This window comes from Drosophila sechellia, chromosome X (genome assembly GCF_004382195.2).
Source record: "Drosophila sechellia strain sech25 chromosome X, ASM438219v1, whole genome shotgun sequence".
Taxonomy (NCBI): Eukaryota; Metazoa; Arthropoda; class Insecta; order Diptera; family Drosophilidae; genus Drosophila; species Drosophila sechellia.
The window spans coordinates 2031602-2054515 of NC_045954.1; the positions used below are offsets into that span (position 1 = coordinate 2031602).

Below are 22914 nucleotides of genomic sequence, written 5' to 3' on the forward strand. Positions count from 1 at the left end.
TAGGGATGCAGAAACGTTAGGGATTTTATTGCCGTGGCGCGATTGGGACTCCGTGATCTCCAACAAGAAAGGTTGTTCTACCATGCAACTGTTCAGGTTAATAAGAAATCAAATTGCAAAAGAAAAAACGCAACAATATGACACATTTTTGAAAAACAACGATTTTACACAGAAATGATTCCGTTTTGCGTTTCACGATCTAATGCGATTTTTTAATATATTGTTAGCCGTACTTAAAAGTTAATGCTAGATAAGTTCCAAAAAATAATATTAAGATATATTTAAAATTGTTAGAAATTGATAACTACCGAAACCTTGCTATACATTTAATTGTTCTTTCTTACAACTAAGTAGTAGTTCCTATCTAAAATCAAATCCTTTAATATAGTTGTTTGTTAAGAGGCAAAATAAAATACAACCATGATCTCAGCGCCCCAATTTCAGAATCCATTTCTGGATTATGAGATGCATCGTTACCGAGCTTGACCCCTAAACACTATAATAGGGTTTGCGAAGGAGCAAGTCAGAACGAAGATGAAACTAGTTGGATTGCACTCGATTGGCAATTGTTGTAAATACTCCATTCAGATAGAGTGCTAAATATGGCTTTTTTGTTCTGATGGCCATTATTTATGTGGCATGATATGGTACAAGATTGTCGAGACAATGTTTGTACAGATATGTGTGGTAATTATATTCTTAGTGCTACATTGAGGTCATTTATTGAAGTTAAACAGTCTGAGACTGCAATAGATTGTTACGATTCATACCTGTGGTACGAATGACGTAACTCTACTAATGATTATACCATTATGCGGTGGAAAATATAATCTTATTAACCTATTTCATAGATATACCAGTCAAAGAGCGGGAAAAATTGTAAGAAATGCTTGTAAATACTCAACTACATACATGTGTAGAGCGGAATTAACGTTCTCCATTTTGATTTGCCTATAGCCACTACGACGTCGCCAACAACAACGACTATTCATAGGTGAGTCCACCGATCTAAGCGCCGCTCTGCCAGCGTCGCTGCTCAGCCAATAACAAAATGCCGACGGGAAAAATGGACTCGATTCTTGTTTTTGGCTAAGGGAGTGCCCGCTGAAAAACAGGGACAGCTATACGTCGCTCAATCTATCGCAATCTCTCTTTCTCTCTGCGACATTGTCGTGCCCGTAGGCGTGGCTTAGCCCGGTGGTGAAATTGTAGTATAACAGTTTTGCGTTGAACGAAGCTCACATTTGTACGTATAATTATTTTGCGCACAGTGCAATTTAGTCAATTCTTCTGCTGAGCTGATTTAATGATGGTTTAAAAATGATTTAATTTAAGTCTTCGGTATATGCTGTCTGTCCATCTTCCTATATATTTATAATTTGCACTGCCATAGTTTGTTGTTTCTTAGTCATTGTAAGTCAGAAGTATTTCCATCTTACATTTGATAAAGCCAAGCATTAAAGCATTTTAAACACTTTTCCCACCTATATTTGATCAAATGATCGAACCGAAGTAAACTATTCACAACAATTTGTGTAATTTGTCGAGTGATTTAAAAAAACTCATAAAATTCTTTTTCACATTTATTAAACACTATTCAGTGCCATTTTAATTTCTTCAGCAATAGCAAAAAAAAATCTTGAAAAAAAAAACTTAAGTCTAGGCATTCAAAAATTATGTAGTAAAAAGTTCAAATTCACATTTAGATATCAATTATTATTCATAGGCTTAAAATTCTTAGTTGTAAGAACAATCATAGTGCTACATTTGATTCCTAAGATTAAAATACTTGTACAAACTATCCATGACGTTGGGAGTTACTTAGACTAAAAACTTATGCTTATTTATAAAATGTACTTTATTGATTTACTTGGCTGGCAACTCAATTAATTCATAGCTTTTCGTTAGTTTAAGTAATTCCATTCGTTTTTGTTAGTTTAATTTCTAAATGAATACGCTTATGAGTGAACTTGGGAGTATGTACAAAGTCAATTGGTTTAAGACCTGATGGCCTGGTGCTAATAATATTTTGCAAATGGATTCGCGTCCTTTTCGCCTGCCCGATTGAATCAGAATCACCCGGCACGACAGACTTGGTTGAACCAGGTCCACTGCTCGGTTAGGAGATCATCTTTTGCGGCTTTTCGCGCTCTAGCTGCCCTACTGCGCTCCTGGATCCTTGGCCTCGCCAGGTGGCGGGACCTCCTTAATGGACTCCACCTTGGCCACAATTTTAAGAGCTGGACCCAGCTTCATGCCCATAGCGTTCACCAAATGCTTCTCCTTGAGCAGCAGAAGCGCTTGGCCGTCGATCTCCTGCTGTATAAAGTCGTCCACGTAGTCCTGACAACCAGGCAGTTCTCGAATGAAGTTGCTGACATCATCCACACTCCAGCTGCTGATTGGCGGACGATCCGTTCCATTTACTTCCGAAGACTTGGGCGTCGCGCCAGAAGTGACTACAGAAAGTGGTGCAAGAGTTGGAAGTGCAACTGACAATGGCGATCCTAGGGGCATTGCAAGAGGCGAGGAAGCCGAAATCGCCGCTTGGACTGGCAGTGACATTGGAGGTACTTCTGTTGAGGCTCCCAAAATAGGAAATGATTCTGAAAGCTTTGGGGTGGCCTCCGTCTGCATCTTTTCCTCAGCCATGGCTTCATCCAGTCTGTCCACCAATGCCATGGCATCCACCCCAACTATACCGCCTGTCTCCAGGCCGTTGGTCTCTCCTGATCCAACTCCACCGATGCCGTTCTTTGCCTGCCTCGAGCATCCTGGCGAACAGTAGCGCTTCCGTTTCAGCTTTGCTTTGTGCTCCATCTTTCCACACTGCTCGCAAGCAACCATGTCCGAGCCTGGAGCTGATGCTATTCCACTTAGCTTGATGTCCTCCTGCATGGTTGCCTTTTTCTCTGCGCGAAGGAATGACACATTAAGATTTCGAATAAGCATTGGTACCCAAAGTTTATACTCACTTGGCGGCTCATCGCTGACGTCTTTGTCTGCATATCGCTGTCTAGTGACGGGAAATGGCTCGTTAGCCTCCTGGATGATGAAGCCATCGATGACGTGAGTTAAGACGTTCGGTTTAATCATCGCCTTGGGGAGATCCTTCGATCCATTACTGATGCCCGACGTGGTGGTTGTTGTTGTGCTGGTGCAACTTGTGGTAAAGGTGCCAGAACTGGTAGTGGTTGTGCTAGCGGTTGAGACAGCCGTGGTGCTGGCTGTCGTTCTGGCTACTCCAATCCCGTTGGTGATCGTCGTCGTGGTTGAAGTTGATGTTGCGGACGTTAAACTGCCGGAGGTTGCCAGCTTCGGCTCTTCTTTCCCACTGACACTGCTGGGTGTGGTGCTACTCGGTGGCTGCACTGCATTGCTTTGCTTACTGGTGGGAGTGGTAGCGCCCTTTGACGGCGTGGAAGACCTATCTGAGGCATCTCCATTGGACAGGGCTTCGCTTGTGGAACTACTGGCCTCTACGGATGCGCTGACAGTGGCAGGAGTGGATGATTTGGGAGTGGTGCAGGTGTCCTTTGCTGATACAGGAGTCTTGGGCGAACCAATGGGCACCAGGGTTGCGGTGGGACCTTTCGAAGGTGTCTCCTTGGTGGGCGTGGCAGGTATGCTACCTCCTCCACCGCTACTAGCCGTGCTTAAAAGGACCAGCTGACCCGGCGACGAAGTGACAGCGGTGCTGGTAACAGAAACAGTTACAGGCGGAGCAGTAGAAAGGTGACCCACTGTAGCGTTCATCATCGAGGTCATGGCCAAAATTGGATTTGTGGTGGGTGTAAGTAATGGCGGTCCCTGTGGCTGTTGTTGAGTCCCTCCAGCAATTGTGGCGCTGATTAGCTGCTGATGTTGGTGGACCTGAGCAGATTGCGACTGAGCCTGCTGCAGATTAGTTACAGTACTGCTGGTGACCAAAGGAGTGCTGCTCTGGTTAGTAATTGTGACCACACTGCTTGTGGGAGAGGAGGAACTGCAAGTACCCGGCTTAGCTGTCTGAAAGATGGCGCCAGAGGCGGAGAGGGCTGCCTGCAGAGCACTAGACGTTGCTATTCCGGCTGGCGTCGTTGACGAAGAAACTGAGAAGGGCACGCTGCTTAGCTGCAGTTGCCCGGATTGTTGGTGCTGTTGCTGCTGCTGCTGTTGAGAAGTCGCTCCAGCCGACTGTTGCACAACAATCTGCTGGATAATGTTCTGCTGCTGCTCTCGCTGCTGTTGTTGCTGTTGCGCTTGAGCCTGCACTTGGGCTTGAACTTGTGCCTGCGCCTGTTGCTGTAGCTGCTGCTGTATCAGTTGGTTGTGAAGTTGCTGCTGCTGCTGTTGCTGGTGGGACGTGATGAATTGGTTTGGCGCCACCTGAAGGATTTGCTGAGTGGCATTCGCGAGAGCCTGTTGATGCTGCGCCTGGGCTTGGGCAACTTGCTGCTGTTGCTCTCTGCTGGCTGTTGCTGAAGCCTGGCCGCCGACTGCCTGATTGTTGTTGCGCCTCGTTTGCTGTTTGTGGATTCTGCCATTTGGCTGGGTCTGCGTGTTGGCTGTGCGCGCTGCGCTGGCAGTGCCACTGCATGACGGTGCCGTTGTGCTCACCCTCGGCTGACCCCTCACGACCTGGGCGGATGCTGGGAGCGTGTGGGGCGGTGGCGGTGGTCCTGTTGCGACGGGCTGGGCTAGGGGCGCACGGCGCTGCGGCGCTGCCTTCGCAGCCCCACGCCCCGCCGATCCAGCGACCCCCCCGCTCCCCGGCCCGGCCCCTGCCCCTTGGACCCCGCCGGGCTTACTGGTGGTAGTCACCTTCTGAACCACTTTCTGGGCCAGCTTGCCCTGCGCATCCACTCCCACCTTGGCCAGAGCAGCTGTCAACTGCTGTTGCTGCTGAGTAAGCTGTTGTTGTTGCTGCTGGTTAAACTGTTGCTGCTGTTGGGTGAGTTGCTGTTGCTGAGCTGCGGCGGCCATTGATTGCAGCAGGTTCTGCTGCTGCTGTGGCGAAATGACGTTCATCGGTGAGAAGAGCACCGTTTGGGGCGATTGGTTGTGATTCGTGGGAATGCAGGTGGCGTAATTTCCGCCAGCGAATCCCGCTTGACCACCGATCATTTGCTTGGCATTTTGAGTAGTGGTGGTAAGCATCTGGGGGCCGTTGCCCTGGAACGGCTTGCCGGCGGTGATCACCTGGATCGGCTGCTGACCGAGGCCTCCTGGATGCAACAGATTGCCGGACACAATCATTTGGGGATACAGGAAACTGGTGGAGGGTTGCATCAGCTGCACCGTCCTTCCCTGCGTCCAATCCCCGCCAACTCCTCCAGTGGCCGCTGCAAGTTGCATCGGCGACATGGTGCTGATGGCTGTGGAGTGCTGCTGTTGCTGGCTTTGCTGCGAGTTGGCCGGACTAGCTGCTCCTCCGGCTCCGGCCGAGGCTGCTCCTCCACCGCTGGCTTCCGAAAGCTGCTGCTGCAACTGCAACTGCTGCTGAACTTCCATAATGTTGGTTGCATGCTTTAGCTCAGTTCCACTGCCACTGGTCGTGTGCGTGGGAAACTCTTGCTTCACCTGAATGGCGTAGGGATTGCTCGCATAGAACTGCTGCAGCTGCTCAGGGGATATCTGCAGTGGAACCGTGGTGCTGGCGGCCACCTGCTGGCCGGGATTCTGCGCCTTCTCCAGCGTGAGGCTGGTGTGGCGGGCAATTGAGTTGCAGTTAGTGTTGGGTGTGCTGGGAGCACTGGGCCTGTTCGGAGTGCTTGGGGTGTGGGTTTGCCTGCGGCCCGTGGGCGGAGTTCCGTGCCGATGGCTTGTGGGGGTGACTGAGCCTGATCCCGTTGCTGGGCCTGTTCCTGAAGTCGCCTGCTGCTGGGCAATGCCGGGATGCGGGGGGCTGGCCACATCGTATTTCTCGTCGAAGGTGATTCCCGCCTTCTGGGCGAGCGTTTCCAGGCACTTCAGTGGCCGCTCGAGCTGCTTGCCGCCCACCTGCTGTTGTTGCTGCTGCTGGTGCGAGTGTGTGTGCTGGGAGCTGTTGTTGTTATTGTGGTTGTAGTTATGGTGGAGCGGCTTCTCGCGTATGTTCGAGTTGTCCTTCAGGGGAAGAGTGCTTCCTGCTAGAATCGCTGATGCTGGAATCCCCTGGGATGCTGTGGTGCTCACGGGTGTGGTCGTATCGCTTTCTGTGTCCGCTCTGGAGATCGAAAAAGAGAAGTTTGGCGATCAGTAAATATTTGCTCAGCAAAAAAGAGCAATGTCTTTTTGGACCACACCACACGCAAACAAACTGGAAAAACAGTGTTCCTAATGGCCTTCTCTTGTCCTAGCGACAAACAATAGCAAGGCAATGCAAACACGTTGTCAGTATCCCCGTGCCGCCCTCTGCTCCCCTCCCCGCTCATGCAAAACAAGCTCTCCCAGCTGAGAATGGGATTTGACCCAAAAATAAGGTCAGCTTTCTCATCTTCATGGAAAAGGCCCTTAAATTAAACATTCAAAAATTAAATTTAATGATCATGGAAAACTAACGTAACAAAATTATATACATTTTTTTTTTTTTTTTTTTGTTTAAGCAAATCTGACTACTTGGCAAATACAAAAATCTGTTTTTAGTCATTCGAAAAAGTGTGAGACAAATGCGGGAACTAGCAAACAGAAAGACTCTTATTAAATAATCATATTTACAATGTAAACATAAAAGATGACGTTCGAGAGTGGCAGAAACAAACGCGGGAAAAGTAAATATGACTCTGGTAATAAGTTTTCAGCGTCCACACCATCGTAACGATCACCTTAAGCGCGGGATAATATCAAAACTTCCCACTCGTTTAATCACAAGGTCAAGCCTGAAGATATGTACCATGTCTTTTCGATTTCTAATTAAGAATTGTGTACCCTGGTTTACTTTTAGGTAGAGATCCCGATCCCAATGACGATGCCGATCCCAATCCCTATCCCGAAATATTCGTTCCTTTTTGTGGACCTTTTTCCGAACCCGCCCCTTTTCAGCGACAATGAACATTTGGCAAACTACTAAACGGACTTTCGCATTCAACGAAAGAAAAGAAAGAAGCTGCCTGACAGCCTTCGCATTTCACATCGATTTTTATCTATGGGTTCCACGTTCGACAACAACAGTCCGGAAAACTAATTTAGCCACGCAGCTGGCACCGTTCGATATTATTGTAAAAGGGCAATAAAGCCGATGCGAATTGCAGGCGAAGTTCAAGGACCTTTCCATCGAAATGCTAAAAATGCTGACAGTTGGGAGCAACACGAGATGGTTAGTGTTTCATACAGTTGCGCTCAAGCTAATAGGATTAGTGGGCAGGCGTGAATGGCTGGAGTACTCGACATGGTAAGGAGGTTTTTCTAGAAATAAAAAACTTATATAACTTCCTGAATCAGTTCCCTGAATTAGTTCAACTAATTTATTGAATAAGATCTAACTGGAGAAGGGTAGTTTCAAGGTCCTATTGCATTGACCGCGACTGTGATGCCTGGCAGTCCAGAGATCCTGATCCCCACCCCTTTCCATCGCCCAAAAAGCCCGCAAGGCCCATAAACAGCAAGAGCATAAAAAGCATGAGTGCAAAAAAGACAGAAAAAGGAGCGAAATGGGTTATAAAAGCCGGTAAAAGCATTTTGGCAACCCTCATGTCGCTGCTACCCCGTAAAAGAAAGGGAATATGGGGTGGGTGGTCCAGAGGGGTGGATTACTCGCCAAAGGGTGGTGGGTGCGCGTGTGCAAGTGTGTGTAAGTTAAGCTCACGGCCGCACGCTGCGAAAAACCTCTTGAGAGAAAAAAAGACTGGTTTCCATGTCGCCATGGAGTAGGGTACATACATTCGAGCTCGAGTATGTGAGAACCCCCGTACAACAGCCTGCTTGCAATCGGGGGGAAAGCAGTAGCGGTGGGAAAGGAATGATCAAAATGCGGGGCAGCAAACACACACACAGACACGCCGCGAGGGGTGCGGGGGAAAGGTCGCGCTCAAATCAAACATCATCTCCAGTGGATTCGGGCGTGCAAAATGCGCGGGAGCGAGCGAGGCGAGGGGCCTTGACAGCCTATTGATTGATACACAAACGAGTTCTGCAGTCGAAGAAGATGAAAGAAATGTGAGTGAACGAGAGAACGGCTATGGCCAGCCCGTACACACTCACACAAACTCAGAGCGAGTGCGGTGTAGCGTAGGTGTAAACAGAGTTGTCAACTATTTTATTCTATTTATTTACAAAAACTGTTGTGCTTTAAACGAATTTAGAATAATGTAAGTTTGTTTCTTGTCTGATAACAACTAAATATGTTCGTTGCGTCCTCTAAGCAATTTTCTTGCCACGAACAATTTAAGTTCGTAGGTAAAAATAAGCATTCAGTGATTTAGCATAACTCTGTAGGATATATGAAAATACTTAATAAAATTGAATCTTCGTTAAACCGTAACACAGATTTCTCAAATTCGTTACAGCTGACAACCCTGAATTGTTTATTTCGGCAAAGTGAAGCAAAATGTGAGAAAAGCAGGGTTGCCGCAGCAACAACAAAAACTGATACCTTTCGATATAGAACTTTTGTTTTCTTTATGTTGCTGTGTTGCGTGAGTGAGAGAGGGTTGCACGGAGAGACGGGGAAATCAACCACCACCAGCCGACGCACACGCACAAATGCAGACAAGGGCATGCATTGCGAAATTCGTTGTTGAAAATGCAACAACACCGCACAGCGGGGGGCGTGTGTCGGTTGGATGAGGAATGGGTGGAGAGGGCGACGGAGGGGAAACTCGTTTTGGGTTTCATGAATTTATTTTCTTTTCGTGGCCGGCCAGTCGAGCGTATTTTATGATGACAGAGAGCACAGAATATCCACTCGCTGCATTTTTACGAGCATTATGATTAACTTGTCATTATCCGAATACGAGCAGATATAGAATCAATATCCAATGCTCAAGAGCAGATTAATCCCAGAATTATAAACAAAAAGCACAAATGCAGGCAATACAAAAGCAGTGATAAAAATAAAACGAAACTAAACAAAAAATACCTTTTTTGCATAAACTTCAATGCACGACGATCCATTATTCAAAATAAAAACAATATTTATAATAAATTAAAGGTATGCATGCGTCGGCTTAGGCGTTTTGTTTTTGTTTTCGGCGGCGGCGGAGACACTCGTGGTTGTTGTTGTTATAGTCGGCATGGCGCTTTCTTTTTAGTCCTCAGTTTCTTCTCTTTTTGCTATTGCCGTATTGTACATTAACAAACACGCACATATGTGAAGGCAATAAATATAAACATACAACAGGCAACACCAAACATATATGTATGTAACGTGGAACGCAAGACAACAAAAGTACACAAAAACAAATACGAAAATACGACAAAAGTCCCAGTGTCTCGTGTCTGTGTGTGTGTGTGTGTGCTTGCGTGTAAATGAGTGTTTCGTGCACGGGCAGTAGTAATTAGTACAACTTCCACTCACAGTCACTCCACTTCAACTTCTCCCCGCTGGCTGCAGGCACTTTTCTTTTTCTCAGTGTAACGACTAAGCACCTGTGCACGCGATCTTACATAAAAATAAGCCACAACACTAAGCACTTATTTTAACTGCACTGCCTACGTCGCTAGCGACGGTTCGCCAGCAAGGAGTTCCACTGTGGCGCGGCATCACTTTTTTTGTCTGCACATCTGCACTAGCTAATCAACAGCACCGTTAGCTCTTTTTGAAAAAAATTTAACAAATTTGCATGGTATCCAGTGAGTGTGTCGCGTCGGCGGTTTTTTTTTTCGTTCAATACACATGCGATGCGGTATGCGACACATACAATACCACACCAACACGAACGCAGACAGAGCAGAGCGCAAGAACCGTACGCCGCCAAGTTAAGTTTCAAACTGAACCGCGCGCCACAGCGACAACTCTACTTTCGTTCGGATCGGAAACAAAATGAGCGCATGTGTGCTGAATGTTTGGTGGTGTGCAGCTGGATCCGCTTCTCTCTTCTCAGATGCCGATGCGACTAATAACTTTTCTCTATACCGAAATGCACGGGTGCGAGTGCGACGCCACTAGGAGTGGCCCTGGCCACATTGCGTGAGCGAGCGGGATGCCATGCGTTCGCTTGGGGTTGGAATGAAACGGCAGCAGTTCGTTTGACAAAGCAAAACCAAAACGAGTAAAAAAACAGGCAGACTACAGCTGGCGGGCATGTGTATGCGTGCTCAACCACCCCGACTGTAGGCCCCCTTCCGTTTCAGAAAACAAAACATGGGCCGGTGACTCGACTTTCAAATACCCCTTTTTCATATACCATGCCTCGCTAACTTCAGTCGTATCCTTCTAAATGAAAACCTTCTGAAATATTTATTTGTAAGTGAATGGTGCTGACAAATATCACAAATTTCAGTTAAAACCACGTGCCCAGTATACCCTTTTTCTCTGTGGGTACCGGGTATGTACATACATAAATACGCGCGAAGCCAGTTTTATGTGTGTACACTCGAATGTCTACCACCCGGTCCGACTCGACTCCGATTGTTGCTATACTTCATCTTCTTTTTTCGTGCCATCACAACCACCACCACTACCACTACCTGCCTACCTCTACCTCCTTTCTCATTCCTTCTTTTTCATATCGGATCGGGTCGGATCGGCTTTACCTTATTATTAGTTGTGCTTGTTAGGAACACACGGGTGTGTCGGTTGAGAAGGGGAGGATAGCGTATGCGCAGAGGCAGAGCGAAATGCTTATTCTCTCCACCCCATTGAACAGTGGTAAGCGATCCATTATTATTGGACTGCTTTACAGTTGCAGTTTGAGAACCATGAGTACAGTGGGCTATTTTTGTAGAACAGCAATTTTTCCTAAATTTTTATACAAATAAAAAATGTTACGATGTAAATGTAAATGAAGCCGTTTAGTAAAATATAATTATATAATTGACATACATATTGACTTCTTTTATTAAGTTTTAAATTTATTAATGTTTAAAATATCCATCACTCATGACCCACTGTGCCCGTCTTTGGCATTTCATTTTTCATTTTGTGCCAGCCCGTGCGTGTGTGCATACACCATTTGTGGTATGGGTGCGTTGCTTTGGGCTCTTGTCGGTCTTCTTCTTACTCTTCCCACCTCATCCAACAACAACGTCGCTGAGCCCCACAAATGTTCATCATTCCGATTAGCTTTTTGTTGGCTTGTCTCGTCTCGTTTCCTTTTCTTTTTGCTGCCGCCATATTTTTTTTATGCTTGTTAAGTGCTTTTGCTCTCTCTCTCGCTCTCTGCTTTGCTTAGTTTGTTATCACTCGGTGTGTGTGTATGCTGTGTGTGTTTTTTCTGAGCTTTTTTTCTATTAGTTGTGGCCTCCTCCTTCGATGTTATTTCCCTCTTTTGCCTTTTCCTCACATGTTGAACTGTACAAGAATTCGAGCATGCGCTCTTCTTCTTGCCATTCATTAATTGCCTCCAACTTATTGCTTGTTGTTTTTGGGGCGAACGATACTCCTAGGGCATGAGCGAGAGAGTCGATATTTGCATTTCGTAAAAATGACAAATGTCTAATGAGCGTAAATTGCTGCGCGTGCTTTTCTCACATTGCCTCTCGCTCTAGCACGTTAACGCTGGCGTTCAACCCTCTCGCTCGCACCCTGCTGTAATAAAAATTTTAACGAACCTGTTGTTGTACTTGTGTGGTTGTTGGTGCTGGCAATTGTCAGAACTACCTACACCATTTTTGTTGGCATTTCCAACGGGTGTGCATGCGGATGTGATAACCAAAAGTGGGTTGTGGTTGTTGTGCTCATTGCAATCGTAATGAAGTCTTTTAGAGGTTTTGAGGCGGGGCCAGAAATGAAAATGGATCGCAAGGGATCACCACCGAAATAAATGGGAGTAGAAATTCCAGAGTGGTACTTATAAAAAACTAAATCATGTAAAAGCTTTTCTTTTTTTAGGTGCAACCTTAAGAATCTTTTCATGATTACTAAGCACTTTTATCATACTTCTTACCATTTGACATATTTTAAAAACTTTTATAAAGTATTTTGCACTTTAAGTATTATGGGAAAAAAAAAAACATATTTCAGGTAAGTCGAATCCCAAATGTCTTAATTTATCCAACAGCCCCTACTTCCTTTAATATCGCCCATTCTCCATTATTAATAACTCACCCTCTGCGCATTGCACACATTTGCCATTGTCCTTTCCAATCTGCTAATTGACCTGCCAACTCTGTGCAGCGAAAACAGGAAGTCCTCGAGTTTCGCTTGAAGTTTTCAGTGGATGGAATATTGAGGAGGTCCTTCGGGTCCTTAAGTGGTGACTGTGCATTATTAACCAAATTGGAATGCTCCCATCTCTAAAAATGCATTGGCGATGTAAATATTGAGCAGGCGTTTACTTAAGATTGTTTTGAAGATGGTTTTTTGGTACAAATACATTTAAGCAACGAATAGTCTCGCTGGAAATAACTTAGAACTTAAGTTAACAACATTCAAATTTCATCCTACTCATTGTGCATCTTTTAAAATAATAATATGTACTTATACAAGAAACTTTGAAATCTTAAGTATGCCATTACGCAAATTCAAAGCAATAAACCCTACTTTCACTCAATATAAAAACCTTTCGAAACTGTACCAAGGCCGGATCCTTAAAAAACAGGAAACTGCGATAAAGGGTTGATTCCCGTGACACTTGCCCTTCCAAGCGACCTTTGGAACCAACCCACCCCTTTCCACCATTTTCCGTGGCCTGTACAAACCGATTTCCCAAACAAACATTATACAATTTCCCTCAAAAGGGGATCCATTCTGAGTTCCCAAGGGGTGTATGTAATCCCACCCCTAACATCATTAAGGGTGTGAACAAGCGTAGGAATTGAAAATGGCAGGGGGAGCCAAATAGGACTATTTGCCGTTTCAATTGTCTTCTAATCATGTCCTCTTTTCGATTTCAAAATGTGCCTTTATTTTTGTCACCGCTTTGTACCTTCGCCAACGATTTTCAAACAGAGAAAATGTTGTTAGCAAAATGTCGAAATGCTTTGGCGTTTGGTATTGTTTTAATTGCAATGTATATAATACAGCACTTGGCAATACTTTTTCATGAAATCTTAAAAACAGTGATATTATAATTTCCATGCGTGGATATTCCGTTCTAGTTGGAAAAAGATCTAAATTTAATGGCGGTAAATGTTGGATCCACACTTTTCTACTTAGAAGTATTGAAGAAAGAATCCCTAAGAAACTGTCGTAAAAAACTGATAAAGTGGTAAGGAAAATGAATGTGTTTACTAATCTTAAACAGTACAATAGACATTTAACTTAACACTTTTTGGTATGAAGACACACAAATTAATCAAAATACAAATATCTTCAGTTCAGATTGAGATACAAAATGAAATATTGAACTCCCAGATTGTAAGCTATAAATTTTAAGTGATTAGCCATCATTTTTGGGACTTTATCGATACCCAAGAAGCAATTATTGGAGTAAACTCACGAGTTGCGATACAGGTACAAGTGTATGAAAAATCTATCTTCTCCATTTTTCTTTGGGTACAACAACAAAGTGGATTGAATTGTAGAAGTCTCTGCTAATTGGCAGTTTAAAATGCCGACGGAAGATCGAAGCGAATAAAAAATGGGCGCACCACCGGAAAAGGTTTTTTTATGGGGTGCAACAGAGATAGCACCATTGTGCCGCCTGCGGAGAAGAAAAGGACAGAGGCAAGCTGAATGTTTAGTGGTTCAGTGGGCGTGGCGAACGCGCGTGTGGTGAATTCAAGTGGCTTTATAACAGTTGTTATGCGAGGTGAAATCCGTACTGGTTTTGATTACAAGTTTGCAATTTTAGGAAGTTACCGTATAAAAATATGTAATAAATATGCTTAAATTTAAAACTGACTCTAGCGGTTATATAAAAATGTTAATACTTTCATTTCTACACAGTGAATTTACAAAACAGCTGGCTACATTTTGAAAGGCAACCAAGACAAACTCAGGCATAAATAATACACATAAGTTATAATAGTAGTAAATAGTAATTGTTAATAACAAATTCCAATAGGTAATCAGAGATTAATCAATTTGATTTTCCAAAGCATCAAGATTTTGTTTGTAGTTATTTGAAGTAATTGAAATTTAGAAGGCACATTCCCACAAAAACATAAAATTTTGTATTAGTATATTGTGTTATATCCCGTTCACGAATGCATAAATAAGTATGAAAAAGAAACAGTAAAACACAAATCGATCCCCAATATGAACTATTCAAATTTCTGCAACGCCACTGTGGTGTACTCACTCACTCTCTTTCGCTCTGAAAGCTCAGTTTGCTCTCTCTCTCCTGGGGAGCTTTCGCTCAGCGATCATATGGTTTGGGGCTTGGCGCCATCGTATCTCTTAACTAACGCTAATCTGCCCCTTTTTTGCGTTTCGAATTTTAGTTGCGGTTTGTTGTGATTCCGGTTTGCACGCTGCTCTGAAGGACAGCCTTTCGCAGTTACTGACTTATGGATGAAAGGAGTAGCCGGACCTCGACGTGACCCTCATCCATCCGTTAAACATTGTAAGTTCAGTTGGTGTTCCGATCAATATGCTTTTAAGTGCTCCTAGGTTAGTTTCTCTTTCGGGTTTTCCATTTTCCAGTGAGAGACTCTGGTGCGTGCGGCTCTCCCATTCCCGATTACTTGTCGTGTGTTAGTCAATAAAGGATCCTAATTAATCCCTTTAGTAACTGCAGTGACACATTTGCCATTCGTTTCACAACCGGTTTACATTCGTATGCAGATGCTGATATTGTTTTCGCGCTTATCAGCTACCTGTTAACCCAGTGTTGCTGTTTGTCTTGCTTGTTTACAGACAACACGCGTTAGCACCCCACACAGGCACACACACAAAAGCTCGAATCTCTTGACGTAATGAAACTTAAACGACAAACATACAGAGCAAGAGAGAGCGAGAGCGAATAAACATAGATCCCAAAAATGATTACGAGGGATGGGCATTGCTATTAACCCGCTCAAAGACTATATTCATAGAGTTATTTTATTTAAATTATTTGTATTAATTACTTAACTTGAATATGTAAAAGATAGGCAGAAGGATTGCGTATGTGCAGCTCCTGCCTACTGATCTTAAATATGTACATAACTTGCAATCAATCAATATTGTTCGTTGCAAATACAAATACATTCTTGCACGACGGCTAATCCACCGTGACCGGGTGGTGCAAATCCTTCAGGCATATCTATCCATGCAAATACCCGTACCCGTATCCGTATCCGAATCTGTATCTGAATATGTATCTCTTCCAATCTGGCCCCGAGCCAAATTGCTTTATGACCGTTTTTGTGTAGGGATCTACCTGCCGGCGATAATCTGTGTGGCCTCATAAAGATCTTGACTCCACGGACCGTAGATTGCACTTTTCAAACCAGACCAAATCCAGACCGTGTTGCGGTGTGCGTGTGTGCGAGTGTGTGTGTGCGTGGTCCATAATAAATATGCTAATTTCGCATGCACGCGCAGAGTCGGAGGGGCTGATAACGTCGCCATATATAGTGATATAGCTCTAGAGCCCGAGAGGTCTAGTGGAAAAGTTCGGTTTCCTGGTGTCCTTGCTATCAGTGCGATACGGTCCGCGGTGAGGTGAAGATTGCGTCCACAACCCCCTCGAGTGGATGAATGGTGGCGTGATAACGTGATAAGCATCCTAGTGCCCCGGGGAAGTCCGGCAGTCTGGCATTGTGTCTAATCAAAGAGAGTCTGCTTATCGAGCCGTTCAATAATAATAATAACTCCGCTTCTTATGCACCATAGCGCTTAATATAAAGTAAAGAATTTTGTATGGCCCAAAGGTATTCCAGTGTGCTCATGCCATTCCCCATTTCAGAGACATATAACAGTTGCGGTATATAACAGATAATCGCGAAGCCCCTTCCGCAACCATCCTCCACGATGAGATTCCAGCAGCTCCTGCATGTGCGCAGATTGGCCAGCGCCGGGGCCACCACCTTGATGAGGCGGCCTATCACCACCACCACCATCACCACCACCAGTCGCACCGCCCTGGCAGCCACCTACCCCGCTTTCGCAACCACTGTGCGCACAATGGCGGGCAGCGGGGCTCCGATCCCGGAGCTAACCGAGGTAGGTGTTCCTGTGGCGAGTTGTCCGCTGCGGAGAACTGATGCAGCCCACATTTCAGATCACTGACAACGTGCAGCGCGGCAACTACGCCACTCTGACCGACAAGGATGTGGCGCACTTCGAACAGCTCCTGGGCAAGAACTTCGTGCTCACTGAGGACCTGGAGGGATACAACATCTGCTTCCTTAAAAGAATTCGAGGTAGGTGGCGGCCCCAAATTCATCCACATACGTGTGCCCTTCAATGAATTTCTCCAATGAATTACTTCAACCAGGCAACAGCAAGTTGGTGCTCAAGCCCGGAAGCACGGCGGAGGTGGCCGCCATCATGAAGTACTGCAACGAGCGCCGTTTGGCGGTGGTGCCGCAGGGCGGGAACACGGGTCTAGTGGGCGGATCCGTGCCGATCTGCGACGAGATTGTGCTGTCGCTAGCGCGCCTCAACAAGGTGCTATCCGTGGACGAGGTCACCGGCATTGCTGTCGTGGAGGCGGGCTGCATCCTGGAGAACTTCGATCAGAGGGCCAGAGAGGTGGGCTTGACGGTGCCACTGGACCTGGGCGCCAAGGCCAGCTGCCACATCGGCGGCAATGTGTCCACCAACGCGGGCGGAGTGCGCGTGGTGCGTTACGGCAATCTGCACGGCTCTGTTTTGGGCGTGGAGGCGGTGCTGGCCACCGGTCAGGTGCTGGACCTTATGTCCAACTTCAAGAAGGACAACACGGGCTACCACATGAAGCACTTGTTCATAGGATCCGAGGGCACTCTGGGCGTGGTCACGAAGCTCTCGATGCTCTGCCCCCATTCCTCGCGAGCGGTAAACGTGGCCTTTATCGGCCTGAACTCCTTTGACGATGTACTGAAGACTTTCGTCAGTGCCAAGCGGAATCTGGGCGAGATCCTCAGCTCCTGCGAGCTGATTGACGAACGGGCCTTGAACACCGCCCTAGAGCAGTTCAAGTTCCTGAAGTGAGTTGCGCCACCTTTGTCTTCTCTGAGCGTTACCAATCCTGATCACACACTTATTTTCCATAGCTCCCCCATTTCGGGCTTTCCCTTCTACATGCTGATCGAGACCTCGGGCAGCAAAGGTGACCACGACGAGGAGAAGATCAACCAGTTCATTGGAGACGGCATGGAGCGTGGCGAGATCCAGGATGGCACCGTAACCGGTGATCCCGGCAAGGTGCAGGAGATTTGGAAGATTCGCGAAATGGTGCCGCTGGGTCTGATCGAGAAGAGCTTCTGCTTCAAGTACGACATCTCGCTGCCTCTGCGGGACTTCTACAACATTGTGGACGTGATGCGGGAGAGGTGCGGTCCCCTGGCTACAGTGGTCTGCGGATACGGCCACTTGGGGGACTCCAATCTGCACCTGAACGTGTCCTGCGAGCAGTTCAACGACGAGATCTACAAGCGGGTCGAACCCTTCGTTTACGAGTACACCTCCAAGCTGAAGGGCAGCATTAGTGCGGAGCACGGCATTGGCTTCCTGAAGAAGGACTACCTGCACTACTCCAAGGACCCGGTGGCTATTGGCTACATGCGCGAGATGAAGAAGCTGCTGGACCCCAACAGCATCCTCAATCCCTACAAGGTGCTCAACTGAAGGCTTCTAACTAATAGGTTCTATTTCTTTTTTGTTTGTGTATAATTTGTATAACCTTATAATACAGAAATGGCTTTAAAAGTTAATTTGTTTAACTTGTGGAGCCATAAACCAATGGGCAAAAGCTGCTTATAGAATAGTTCGAAGAAAATAGCGCTACCAGTTTTTAGAGTACCACATTATAGGTATTAGGAGGTAATAATAGGAAAAACACTATCTTTGCATTTACTGTTATACTACGAAGCACTATATTTAGTAGCAGTACCCATTAGAGTCGAAGGACTCACAACACTAGTCCCAACCGGCATTAATTGCTTAAGGATCGGCGATAGCTTCAAAGTCAAACTGCCTCCCTGCGAAAGCTTCGCGAGTGGAGCTTTTCCGCACTTATCGATAGCTAACATTGTGGCGCGACTATCGATCGACGAGCTGGCGCTTAACAGTGCCATATATAGATTGTAACATTGGGAACTCAAATCATTGTTGGAACACAAACCGCACGAAAAACACACAAAACATGAGCGGGTGAGTAGAGGGAAATGCCCTTTTCCCTGGAGTTTTCCGCGATCCTAACGTCGCCCATCCCCGGATCTCTTCCAGACAAGCGGACATCGCCCTCATCGGTCTGGCCGTCATGGGCCAAAACCTAATACTTAACATGGACGAGAAGGGATTCGTGGTGTGCGCCTACAACCGCACGGTGGCTAAGGTCAAGGAGTTCCTCGCCAATGAGGCCAAAGGTACCAACGTGATTGGCGCCGATTCGCTCAAGGACATGGTCTCCAAGCTAAAGAGCCCCCGGAAGGTCATGCTGCTGGTCAAGGGTGAGTTGCTAATCCAAATTCAGCGGCTGGGTAGCGCAGAACATCGAAACCCCATCGAAACCTGCTGCAAGCGATCGCTGTGTTGGTGACTCAGTTTACATGTGTGCGCGCGTGCTGGTGAATTGGTGAAAAAGTCAAAGCAAAGTCATCAAATGATTTTTGCGGCTCATATTGCAATGTGCAAAGGGTAAAGAGAGGATAAGCAGGTGAAGTAGGAAGAGGAGGGAGCGCGAGAAAACGGTGAAGGGGTGGAGTAAACACAAAAAACAACTGTTTAGAGATCATTGCGGTGCGGCCTTAACCACTAAGTCTGGGTTAGGAGTTGTTATTGTACAAATGATAGGGATGGCACTTCGTAGGTTTTGTATGCGATAGTTTAGACTTGAAAACTAGCTCCTTTAGATCCGCACTTCTGATAAAAGGTTTATAATTGAATCAGTCCCATTTCGAAAACCGTAACAGCAAGTTTGGCGTGAGTTTTATCTAATCACATAGTTGTGGTAAGCTGCCTCCACGTACCTAAACCATGGAGCCGACCCATAAGGTGATTTCCAGGTCACTCACGCGTTCGTCTACCACACTCGCGTGTCCGAAACTCCGCTCACCTCTAGATCGGCGTGCCCGGCTTATCTCCACCTCCCTACCTAGCTAGCTGTTCGTGCGAAAGCAACAACAACGCAGCGCAGAGAGAAATCTTTGACATTCATTATAGGTCACACAAAACGGACGATTTTCTCGGATTTGACCAGCCGAAAAACCTACAGTTTCCTTCCCTGCGAGTTGCCAGGCGAGTGAGTCATTTCGTCTGGAGACTGCTCCTTAGAAGAATACAGTGCGGGTCAATAACATATGTAAATAGCTCTGGAGGTTTTTGTGCTGAACTTATGTAGATTTGAAAGTTGCGTGACAGGTTTTGCGAACTCCCACTTTCACAGGGTGGGTGTTAGTAAGGACAAAGGTGATTGAATATCAGTGTAGTTAAGTTACCAAGGATGACGATACAAAAAACGCTAGTTGATTATTGAACAGAGCGAGTCCCACAATCTTGACCGCTAGTGTGTCCCACAAACCAGCACCAACGACCGCTAGATAGATAGATCAATGCTATTATCGCCACGACTCGTTGGCCTTATCTGGTTCCACTGCGCTGGAGAAGTGCTCACCCGGCGCAAGGGACGCCTCACCACCAGGGTGACCTCCAAAACAAAACAGTGACTTTCCAAAAACAACCAACCGACCTTGTCCAATCGCACGCTCTACTTTCTGGCTAAATCGATGATTTCTTCACGTAAAGAACTGGCGCTCGCTAAGAACGCTTTGGAAAATGAGTCTACGATAGTTGAGCTTTAGAGAACCCCGATGAGGAATTCGATCTGCTTTAATCGACTTTACGCTAATCAGAACTAACTCGGTCCAATTTCAGCTGGAAGTGCGGTCGACGACTTCATCCAGCAGCTGGTGCCGCTGCTTTCCGCCGGCGATGTGATCATCGATGGCGGCAACTCGGAATATCAGGACACATCTCGTCGCTGCGACGAGTTGGCCAAACTTGGCCTGCTCTACGTCGGATCCGGCGTGAGCGGTGGCGAGGAGGGCGCCCGCCATGGACCCTCGCTAATGCCCGGCGGACACGAGGCCGCATGGCCCCTCATCCAGCCCATCTTCCAGGCGATCTGCGCCAAGGCCGACGGTGAACCCTGCTGCGAGTGGGTGGGCGATGGAGGCGCCGGTCACTTCGTCAAGATGGTACACAACGGCATCGAATACGGTGACATGCAGCTGATCTGCGAGGCGTATCACATCATGCAGAGCCTGGGACTGTCGGCTGACCAGATGGCAGACGAGTTCGGCAAGTGGAACTCGGCCGAACTGGACTCCTTCCTCATCGAAATCACGCGTGATATTCTCAAGTACAAGGACGGCAAAGGTCATCTGCTGGAACGGATTCGCGATACCGCCGGCCAGAAGGGCACAGGCAAGTGGACGGCCATCGCTGCTCTGCAGTATGGAGTGCCTGTGACGCTAATTGGCGAGGCGGTCTTCTCGCGATGCCTGTCGGCTCTGAAGGACGAACGCGTCCAGGCCAGCAGCGTGCTGAAGGGACCCTCGACCAAGGCCGAAGTGGCCAACCTAACCAAGTTCCTCGACGATATCAAGCACGCTCTCTACTGCGCCAAGATCGTGTCCTACGCCCAGGGATTCATGCTCATGCGAGAGGCGGCCAGGGAGAACAAGTGGAGACTCAACTACGGCGGAATCGCGCTGATGTGGCGCGGCGGCTGCATTATCCGCAGCGTCTTTCTGGGCAACATCAAGGACGCATATACGTCGCAGCCGCAGCTGTCCAACCTGCTGCTGGACGACTTCTTCAAGAAGGCCATCGAGCGCGGCCAGGACTCGTGGCGCGAGGTGGTGGCCAATGCCTTTCGCTGGGGCATTCCCGTGCCGGCTCTGTCCACTGCCCTTAGCTTCTACGACGGCTACCGCACGGCCAAGCTGCCAGCCAACTTGCTGCAGGCCCAGAGGGATTACTTCGGCGCCCACACCTATGAGCTGCTGGGCCAGGAGGGTCAGTTCCACCACACGAACTGGACGGGCACCGGCGGCAATGTGTCCGCCAGCACCTACCAGGCGTAGGTTCCACCTGCTCTATTTTCAGCTCATACATTCCATGTCATTGGCGCCGGTGTCTTAGATGTTTCTTTTTTTCTGGAGTACTTTAGTACTTATTTATATCATTAATATATATGTATGTATATAGAATTTCATAATTGTTGTTAAACATAACATTAAATTGGTGTTTTTTTTGCTAGCAAATGATTTTGATTCCTTGGTTTCATGGATGCAAGTGCCATTTAAAATCAACAATGCGTGTGGTGTGGTGTGTTGTATTGTGTGTGGGTCGAGTCTTTCGAGTTTTGTCTTCATCTGGAGACGCCTCCTGCTCCTACCGCTCCTTCCCTGCTATTGTACTCTCTTCAGCTAGCGCGTTTTCCGCTCCTTATTTCCCTCAGTCGTCCGAGGGCTTCAGGGTCTTCTTGTTCTCTATGACCAGTTTGTCAGCGGAGTACAGGTGGCCGATGATTACCTGTGGACATTCAAAGGTTAATAAACTCAACCGGCTGATAAGCGAAAAGGGGCAAAATGGTTACTTTCGATTTCTAATAGGATGGTAATTGAGTTTTCCATTCCCCATATTTGCAAAATCTGATATATATGATAAAACCTACTTTAAATATACATTAATGTTTTTAATCTTTAAATTGGTTGTCTTTGATAAGGGACGTAGTAGTTGGTAGTAGTATTTTTATACCACTAATTATTTGAGTTCCTAACAAATTCGTAAATAAACGACGGCTCTTTTTGGATGCGCTGTGATCTCGAAGACGGAGTGCCTTGCCTTTTCTGGATACTTCTAAGCATTGCTGATAAGGGAGAGGGGTGAATTCCGACGGACCACTCACCTGGCGACGTATCAGCTCCAGATTCTGCTGGCCCTCGGCCATTTGGCGATCGATCTCCGCGTAGTCCCTGGTGCTCCTGTTGGCGCGGAATGTGTCGCGTATTTTGCGGGCAGCGTACATTCTGAATTCCGGAATACATTGCTCATTACTTGCGGCGGTATTTCAATTTCACAACACCTACCTGAAGTTGTACGAGGGCAGCTTCTCCGATTCGCGCAGGAGATTCCTGTATAACGTGATCGCCTGGCGACGAGTCGACATCCTGGTCCTGATCCTGGCCGAATGGAACAGAATAGCGGGCGGGCTGGTGGATTGGAGTGCTGTTTAATTGATGAGTGCTTTGTTTTGACCCTGGTTTCTTGTTTCGGTGCGGCAACTGCCAATTGGACCGCCTGATGACATAAAAATTACATGCGGCAAGCCGGAAAATACTGACTTTTCGGCTGCAAAATACCAGAAACAGCTGACTGAATCACTGTGGTGTCACGTGCGTGAGTCTTAGCGATGACACTGCGTCGAGCGGAAATCATCGCAAGTGAATAAAATAAAACTATTTTTGTGATACTAAATATTATTGCAAAAGATAAAAAATAAATTGAGTTAATGTGTTAAATTATCCGCAATATTTTAAAGTTGATGTCAAAATAAAAACCAAATTACCCGACTCCCTTTATACAAAATAAAACAACTGCCGCATTTTTTCAATTTTAGTTTTAATTCTGTTTGTTTTTTCCGTAAGAACAATATATTATGTACTCGTTGAAAACACAAAATAAATATATATATTTTGTTCCCGAAATTGTTTCTTTCTTGCACGCGCGCTTGCTTTTTAAATCTGATTTTTGTAGCCTAAAAATGACATTTTTTG

At 46.4% G+C, this 22914-nt stretch overlaps 4 protein-coding genes across 5 annotated transcripts; 2 read left to right on the forward strand and 2 right to left on the reverse strand.

Annotated features, from left to right (window-relative positions):
• Window positions 1-1865: 1865 nt before the first annotated feature.
• On the reverse strand, window positions 1866-9875 carry LOC6616091 (polyhomeotic-proximal chromatin protein). The gene is made up of 4 exons (XM_032725073.1): window positions 9038-9875; window positions 4777-6187; window positions 2976-4620; window positions 1866-2912 (listed from the first exon to the last, which is right to left on the reverse strand). The coding sequence occupies exons 1-4, from the start codon at window positions 9070-9072 to the stop codon at window positions 2161-2163; spliced, it is 3843 nt and encodes a 1280-aa protein (XP_032580964.1). The 5' UTR covers window positions 9073-9875; the 3' UTR covers window positions 1866-2160.
• A 4570-nt stretch (window positions 9876-14445) lies between these two features.
• Window positions 14446-17844, forward strand: LOC6616092 (D-2-hydroxyglutarate dehydrogenase, mitochondrial). 2 transcript variants are annotated; one of them, XM_002040421.2, is made up of 5 exons: window positions 14446-14567; window positions 15894-16150; window positions 16209-16350; window positions 16425-17118; window positions 17185-17844. In XM_002040421.2, the coding sequence occupies exons 2-5, from the start codon at window positions 15959-15961 to the stop codon at window positions 17756-17758; spliced, it is 1602 nt and encodes a 533-aa protein (XP_002040457.1). In that variant the 5' UTR covers window positions 14446-14567; window positions 15894-15958; the 3' UTR covers window positions 17759-17844. The 2 variants fall into 2 exon arrangements, with proteins under 2 accessions (XP_002040457.1, XP_032580394.1); XM_032724503.1 differs by lacking the exon at window positions 14446-14567 and adding an exon at window positions 15602-15833.
• A 333-nt stretch (window positions 17845-18177) lies between these two features.
• On the forward strand, window positions 18178-21394 carry LOC6616093 (6-phosphogluconate dehydrogenase, decarboxylating). The gene is made up of 3 exons (XM_002040422.2): window positions 18178-18283; window positions 18359-18582; window positions 20006-21394. The coding sequence occupies exons 1-3, from the start codon at window positions 18276-18278 to the stop codon at window positions 21217-21219; spliced, it is 1446 nt and encodes a 481-aa protein (XP_002040458.1). The 5' UTR covers window positions 18178-18275; the 3' UTR covers window positions 21220-21394.
• Window positions 21309-22453, reverse strand: LOC6616094 (protein bcn92). The gene is made up of 3 exons (XM_002040423.2): window positions 22228-22453; window positions 22047-22167; window positions 21309-21670 (listed from the first exon to the last, which is right to left on the reverse strand). The coding sequence occupies exons 1-3, from the start codon at window positions 22305-22307 to the stop codon at window positions 21593-21595; spliced, it is 279 nt and encodes a 92-aa protein (XP_002040459.1). The 5' UTR covers window positions 22308-22453; the 3' UTR covers window positions 21309-21592.
• Window positions 22454-22914: the final 461 nt, after the last annotated feature.